The 8,213-nt window shown below is 39.6% G+C and overlaps 1 protein-coding gene across 13 annotated transcripts in view; it reads left to right on the top strand.

Moving 5' to 3' along the window:
* Positions 1-82: 82 nt before the first annotated feature.
* Positions 83-8,213, top strand: part of tacc2 (transforming, acidic coiled-coil containing protein 2) — a 79,564-nt gene continuing 71,433 nt past the window's right edge. For 9 of the 13 annotated variants that reach the window (XM_047352039.1, XM_047352045.1, XM_047352032.1 and 6 more), the window contains exon 1: positions 83-708. In XM_047352039.1, the coding sequence (XP_047207995.1) occupies positions 598-708 (111 nt within the window). In that variant the 5' untranslated portion in view covers positions 83-597. Of the gene's footprint in view, positions 709-2,348; positions 2,590-5,071; positions 5,173-6,864; positions 7,064-8,213 lie in introns of those variants that run through there. The other 4 variants (XM_047352034.1, XM_047352033.1, XM_047352040.1 and 1 more) reach the window with 4 other exon arrangements.

Here is an 8,213-nt window from a genome sequence, read left to right as displayed (position 1 = left end):
ACCGAAAGAACCTGTTAAAGTTCACACTTTTCTCTCCAGCTTTAGCCTCTCTGTAATACTTAGCGCTATGTTGTGGTCCATGTTACATGTTTTTGTTAATTACAAATTGTCTTTATCAAACAAAATATTATTTGCTAAAGCTCTTGTTTTCTGCAACATTTTTAGCAGTTATGAGATTTCATTCAGCTCACCACACCAGTACAGCCTCACTGTGATGCTCCAGCAACAGCATCCTTGCATTGTCTTGGTCTTTTAAAGAGACAGGCGCGTTTTCTGCTCCCTCCCATCCCTTCCTCTTTCCCCTGGCTGAGATTTGTTTTCCCCTCCTAAGCAGAGCACCAGTCCGCTCTTCTGTGCTGTGATTTAAAGCTTGGCAGGATCTGAGGCTGCAGAGAGCATCTCCTTTTTTCTACTCCTTCCACCTTCACTAGATTGGATGGGATTTTATGTAACAGTGACTGAAGAATATATGTCACGGGAAGACCACAGGCATTCCAAGCAGTGATGCATACACTCAAAGACAGACACGGAGGCGCGCAAAAGCAAGCTTCTGCAGTGATCTGCTTGCTCTGGCAATGCTGAGGCTGACTGATAACGATGCAGTTCTGCAGGAAGGTGCTCTGCAGGCCTTGTAGTGCCAGGGTCACTTCGCCAGAGGAGGACATGGAATACAGGATGGGGAGCTGCATCAGAACCTCACACAAACAGGTAAACAGAGGGGACGCACTGTGTGGAATGGAGGCGTTTCATTCAGGGAGAGGGAAACTATTCTGGTGCTGGAGAACGGGTGAAAGCAGCAGGAAAGTTTAGAGGGGAATTGGAGGCAGAGTGCATTACCCTATCCAGAAGACAAACAAGGGACTAGTATGGAGGCTGGTTTGTGCAAAACAGCTGATCAGATTCATGCTATTTATAGAGATGGTGTGTAGTCTGCTGTGCAATGCTGAAAGTGGCCTTTAAAGATGGCAGATAATAAAACCAGATCTGCTTTCAACTGTCTGCTGTCAGTGTGAAGATGTTGCTTCTGTTTCATGGGGCTGCTCTGAGTTTACCTCACTAGGTCTGTAGTTGTGCGCATGTGTCTTTACAAATCAGTCGCCAAGCAAGCACCAGCACCCTGACAATGCCACGGTAAATAAATGTGAACTGTACAGCTACAGGTGGCATGAGCGCTGTAACTCCTGCAGCCAGTTGTAGTGCTTTGCAGACACCTCAACCCTTGAACCTTTCCACATGTCATGTTACAACCATAAAGGGCAATGTGTTTTGTTTGAGATTTTTTGTGAAACCAACAAAACAAAAGTTGTGTATAATTATGAAGTGGAAATAAAAACAAAGATCCATCCATACCGCTTGCAGGGATGCCCATCTCCAACCGTCACTAGACGAGTCAGGATACATCCTAAACAGGTCATCAGTTAATTACACTGGAACAAACAATAATGCACTCACTTATACCTGAGGGCAGTTTAGAGACTAATTGCCTTAACATGCATATTTTTGGAGTGTGGCAGAAAGCAATGATTGCACGAGGAAAACATGCGAACTCCATGCAGAAAAGCCCTGGCTAAGATTTAAACCCAGTACTTTCTTGCTGCAAAGCAACAGTCCAGACCATAGAAAGAGAGTAGAATGCATTTTATCCAATCAACTTTACTCTAAAAAAAAAAAATCAAGTGCAACCAGTTGCGTCAGAAGTCACCTAAATGGTAAATAAATTCAGCCCCTTTTGTGCACTCCACAAATCAACAAAGCTTATCGAAGAGTTGCAAGAAAAAACCAATAAGAACTTAGATTTGTGAGGGGCGTGTGGAAGAAAGTGGTCCCATCAGATGAGACCAAAATTACACTTTTTGGCCTACATGTAAAATTATCACTGCACATCACCCTGAACACAATATCTGATGATCATACATGGCAGTGGGAGCGTCATGCTGTGGTTTGCTTTTCTGAAGCTGGTCAAATTTGATGGGAATCTGGAAGAGGCTAAACGCTTGGCAATCCCAAAAGAAAATCTGTTAGAGGTTGAAAAAAACTTGAGACTGGGGAAGAGCTTCACCTTCCAGGAGGACAACAATCCTGAACATACAGCCAGAGCTACAAGGGAATGGTTTAGGTCATATTCATGTGTCAGAATGGAAAAGTCGTAGTCCAGACCTAAATCCAACACCTAGTTAATCAGATTTATATTTGCAAAATATTGTATCATTTTCCTTTCACTTCACAGTGGTTATATTATAAACAAAATCAAAGGGTTTGAATCACTCTGAAAGCTGCTGTGCATGAGCTAAGAGGCCTTACACCTCCATCTTACTGTTAGTGTTTCTGTTTGTTTACAATTCATCCAGCTACCACCTCCCTCAGCAGACATGGCTACTCCAGCTCCAGTTTGGTCCCCACCCATCACTCCCTCCCTTTCCCATACACTTGTCCCCACGTCTGCTCCTGCCCTGCGTTCATGGCTAAAATAGCAACAGAGAAACCGGGGTTCCTCAGGAGACACGACAGAAACATTGGTTTGACAGTAAACACACTCAGGAGGGTCTTTGTCAAACCTGAACGTTGGAAACTGTCTCATTATTTGCAGTGGTGAGTAGTCTGTAGTTGGTACATTGAATCTGTGTGCAGTTTTGTCAATTGTCAACAGCATTGTTTCGAAGAAATTCAAATGAAAAGGTGATAGATGGTGAGGACTGTAGGTGCTTCGCTTTTATTTGTATATTTGATATACTGTATGCATTGGTTTAAATGCATTTAATGCAGCTATATTTACAAGATTGAGCATTGTTTTAATCTGCTGTCTGCAACAATGAATAAAATGTTCTTTTAGAAAAATTAGAACATAAAATTATCTATTTGTAGAAATAAAGATATAAATCTCACTCTGTTTTTGTTAGTGGAGGTGAGAAACAGGGCAGGAAATGGTAAACTCACACACATGCTCCTCCATCCAAACCTTCAAGGGCTCATGTTATATGATAAGCATGCAATGATGAGGTGAGAAGTGACCTGGCGGGGGCTGAATCATATGATTTCCTCTCAGTGCTCTCTCTGTGCGGCCAAAAGGCTGTGAAACACTGCTGCTGGCTATGGGGTATACGCAGGTTGGTGTAAAGAGGGGGGCTGAAATTACACCCCATTCACACAAATAGCAGGCAGGGCAGATGAGCTGCCACACTGCTGAATAAGTGAGAATTATGATGTGAGGAGACTGTGTTATCCTTCTTGTAGAGGATAATTGTTGGAAACGCGTTAGAGAAAAACGATTTGCAGAGAGGTCACGGACGCAGCTGGGAGGCATGCATGACAAATCGTGCATAAGGCTGGAAGAAAGCAGTAAATATGAGACAATGCTATTAATAATGTCTTGCATATTCAGGTCAGTGCTTTCCGACTGAGCAGTGAGCTGGCATAGAGTCCCTGGAGTCATACAAGGAATGCAAATAAAAAGAAAATGTCAGAGAGTGAATTTTACAGGGTTACAAATGCTGCTATGTAATTTTAGTCAATGTCTGGTTACAACTTCTGATTTACAAGGACCTAAGTTTTAGATATATGCATTATACTGGACATCCTGGATTAAAGTTGCCTCCCTGCCCAGACAATACCAGCAACACTGCTGAGATGCAATCTGTTATTTACCATGTGAGGATTACCTTGTCCAGTCTCAGTCTGTGTCAACGATGTTACAACATACAACTTCAATACAGTTTAAAAACAAGAACTGGGTGAAGAAGTTCGAATTTATTGTGAATTTTTGCAAATTTACTCAGTATCAATGTTGGATCAAATACCGTTTATGCACGCACTTCCACAAATATTTTGGTTAAATGTCATTTAGATAGTTACAGAGAAGCTACATGCTTTTGTAGCCATCGGCAATCTTTTGGCATAAATCGATCTAGATGGTGAACACTTTTCTTTTTAGAAATGGTAAAGTTGATCTAAAGTTGATTCAGCTTTAAAGTATAGTTCACAAATATTCAATTGGATTAAGGTCGGAGCCATTCCAGATGCTTAATGCTAGCCTGTTTACACCATTACAAAACCACTTTTGATGTGCTTCTGAGATCTTTGTCCTGTTGGAGCACCCAGCTGGGCCCACATTTCAACCACCTGGCTTGTTGTTGAGACCTGAAGTTGAATAATTTTGAGGTAGTCCTCTTTCCTGAATGTACCATCCACTTTGTACAATGGATCCTAATGACTGGCAGCAAAACAGGCCCTCAACATGATGCTGCCACCACCATACTTGACTTTTGGTACAGTGTTCCTAGGACTATAAAGCCCTAAACTGGACTCCTTTAAAAATTAGGTCAATCTTTATCTTTCTTTCCATGAGGGCAGCTGTAAATTTCAGTCAAGCTTGAAGGTGTAGATTGTAGAGCAGACGGTTCTTTCTTGGTTGATGCCCTCTCAGTCAATGACAATGTAAAACTGGTCATGTGGTTGGTACTTGCACCTAACTGGGTGTTCTAACAGAAAATACACACACAAAACTTAGTTAAGGAAAGCCTACAATAAACTTCTTGAATTGCCTCCCCAGAGCCCTGAACTTAGCCCTATTAAGAAAAATATAGACTGTTCTCAAAAGCCGGGTCAATGCCAAGAAACCAACCATTTTAAATGAGCCCTACCATTTTTGATAAGAAATGGTCAAAATTCCATCTAGATTTATGCCAGGACCTTGTTAAAGGCTGAAAGTTCTTACCGGTGCTGTAGATGCTCTGATTTTAGGAATCAGAGCCACAAACTACACTATACACCAGAAATATTCCAAATATTTCTATCGATCATGATGGTGTTTTCTTACTTTTTAAATCCCATCAGCAGATATAAACTGCACTTTAGCCCTGCTGGTAGGTCTTGGCATCAGTCTGTTAATCTCTTAAACAGCACACATATTCTCCATTCCTTCTCACCCTGTGACCATTCAAGCTCATACCAAAGAGTCCCTAATCCTGCAAGAGTATAAATCTCTAACTGTTGAGGGGCCCACAGATCCCCTGTTTATTCTGTCTCTGTGTTCAGCAGCAGAACGGTCGCATGCTGACGGACTCTCTGTTCATAGTGTCTTTCAGCCAGCTGATGTGAGAGGCCGTTGGTCTGGGCAGGTGTGGCCCTTCACCTGGCTGAGCCATGGGGAACGAGAGCAGCACAACTGAGACATTGGTAAGGGCAAGATTGCTACTTGCTCCACCACTGTGCTGCTTTACATATCTCGAACTATTCTGAGCACGGAGGACTAACAAATCTAACATGTAGTTTTGTTATTACTAACTTTTGGATGTTTGTAACAAAGGCTTTTCCAATGAGCATTAACATTAAAATCATGATTTGCTTCTGAATAGGCTGAAATAAATTCTCAAAGTTTGATGAATAACGCTACAAAAATGCACCATATTGATCATGGCACATTTTATGTTCCTAGACACCCTTTGCTGCTTAGTTGCATGTAAAATTTGTTTCTCCTGTTTTTGCTGGACGGCTGTCATACATTTTTACACAGAGCTCCCATGCTGCAGTTTTTTTATTTACAAAGACCATATAGCAAAACACGTGTGACTAAAAGACTTCAAGCATGGAGTTTTGGATTAATCTAATAGGATTAAAATAACCATTTGTGTCATGTACAGCTTAGAATCAGCGTCCAGAACCCACACAGAGTAGGTAAAATTGGGGTTAAGCTCTTATCCCGTTTTCCTGAGAACAGGCTTTGAGCAAGGTCTTTAAAAGTCAGAAAAATACTTACAGTTCATAATCAGAGTTAAATTACTTAAAACGTTTTAAATACATGAAGATTTACACAAACTAAATCTAAAAATATATGTAGATGTTTCTTCAGTTTGTACCTGTGCCCATTAATTGCTTCTTCCATCAACGTTGTATTAATTTGTCCTGTGATTTGCAGCTCTGGCTGAGGAATTCAGGTGGTATTATGCTAAGAAAAAACCCCACAAATCCATGACAAGAGATGCACCAAATAACAGGCAGGAGATTGGAACCGTACGATTTTTCTTAGATCGGCTCTGATTCATTAAATGCACCTAAACTAAGAACTCCCACCAAATATGGTCAAATAATACATCAACCAACAGCATGTACTGTAATGCACTGTTTTTAGTTAAATAAAAATCAAACCTATTCTTTGATGTGTAAATGAGGATAAACTTGTAATTTCTTAATTAACTATTTGCTTCAAAACCTCTTTACCTTTACTATTGTTACCTTTACTAATGAAACTGCAGCACATTTTTGTTTTTTGTTTGTTATAGATCTTAGACAAAAAAAGGGAATATATCAAAATTGTCTTGTTAACTGTAGGAAATCGTTGAAGTTAGGTTGATGGTGATTGTGTGTTGTTGATTTTTTTGTTTAGGTATAAAATTTGAAAAATGGTCTTAAAAACTCTCAGATTTTACTTTCTGAAACTTGCAGAAGCCCTGGAAAAATGTAAGCCAGCGGTTCTCAAAGTTTTCTAACAACCAAGAAGGCAAACCTACGTTTTCAAAGTACCTCCCCACAAATAGATATTTTAAAACAGTAAAGCAGATTTAGTTAGTCTGATTATATTATAAAAACAAACAAAAAACATTCTTATCCATTGGCCCTGGTTTAAGGATGCAATAAAGAATGCATTCCAATTTCTCTCCAAAATGTTTGCAAAAATCAATGTGCTAAAACATAATATTTTTGTGGCTGTTGTTCTGTATCCATTTTATAGGTTCGTATTTACCTTGCAAATAATTGTGCCGTTTTTCTATAACACTAAAGGTAGCTCAGGCAACACGAATGGTAATTGTACCATAGTTTAAAAACTACGGACGAAGCTATTTGCGAACAAATCATTAAAGCAACTCAAACGTCTATCGGTTACATTTACGCCGCTTTTCTCTTTAAAACCTGTCTGTGAACTATCTAATTCCCGTTACAGCCAGAAGAGGGCGCTCCAGAAAACGTGGTTCTGTTTCCACCTAAGGAAAGTCGAATTGAAACCGTGCAGGTACAATAATCTGTGAATGCGTGTTAGTGTGAAAGCCTTTGTTAACACCAGCTTGTAAAGGTAAGATGTTTTGAGTGCTTTTTGCGGTGAACACTGTGCTTGCTACGCTGCGGTGTTTCGCGGTGCTGGTTCAGTACTTTAGAGAGGGAACACATCATCGTTTTGGAGATATAACTATGGCAAGCCATGTGTGCATTTATTCCATATCCTTGCAAGCAGGTGGTTTGGTTAAACAGATGCTGCAATTAATTACTTATACGTTTTTTTTGTATTGTAGTCGATATTCAATTTAAATTGTCACAACATTTTATTTTATACTTCTCTGAAACCTGTAGATCCTTCAGACCTGAACACAGGGGAAATAAAAAAACAAAAAAAAATTGTTTTACGTTCTCAATAAACCAACAATAGAACCACATAAGCAGTCAATATACTCAGTTGTGTACAGGAAAGCTATTTGTGGTGATAATGATGATTATCAGCTTCACAGAGAGGTTAGATGCCTGTGTCTGTTGGAATAGTACAATCAGAGCTTTAGTACTTTCTCAGCTTGTCTTGTGAATCATATAAAAGAAAAGAGGAAAAAATACGATACATTGGTGCTGCATGCTTGCTTGAAGGATGCAGTTTAACAGTGTATTAAATGTTTACTCAGAATATTATGTTTTTTAAGTTTCAGGTTGGAAAAATGAACAGAAAGGTCTCCTGTTAGAGGAGCTGTGCACCATTTAACATTCCTGTTATCTGCTGGGAGTCTTGCTTTCTCTTGGGCTTTGAATGAACCTCAGACATTTCTCGACATGTAGTAAACACTGTCTCCTTTTAAAAAGCTTTCTGCATCTTCGTGTTTTGTTTGACCTTATTTTCATACACCTCAGTAAAAATAAAACTTTTTGCTGTAGCTAACAATGCAGTAAAAACCTTACTTGCACTTTTGAAGATTTTTACCTCAGTAAATCTTTCACACTACTGTACAGTCATCAGAAAACTTGTTGCTGTTGTTGTTTTAAAAGTACAAAATACAAGGAAATACATTCTTATTAAAAGGCATGGCCGGGAAAGAGATTCTCACAGTATAGTAACTTTTAATAAAAAAATCCCGCTGGTTTTTTGGTAGTAGGCCAGATTTTACGACTGGAAATATTTTCTGAGCTAAATTGGTTTTTGTTGTGGAAACATTCTGTGGCTTCTTCCTTGACTAGCAGTGCAC

This window comes from Girardinichthys multiradiatus, chromosome 22 (genome assembly GCF_021462225.1).
Source record: "Girardinichthys multiradiatus isolate DD_20200921_A chromosome 22, DD_fGirMul_XY1, whole genome shotgun sequence".
NCBI lineage: Eukaryota > Metazoa > Chordata > Actinopteri > Cyprinodontiformes > Goodeidae > Girardinichthys > Girardinichthys multiradiatus.
The sequence above is the reverse complement of the archived record's forward strand: the minus strand, read 5'-3'. Positions and strand labels throughout refer to the sequence as shown.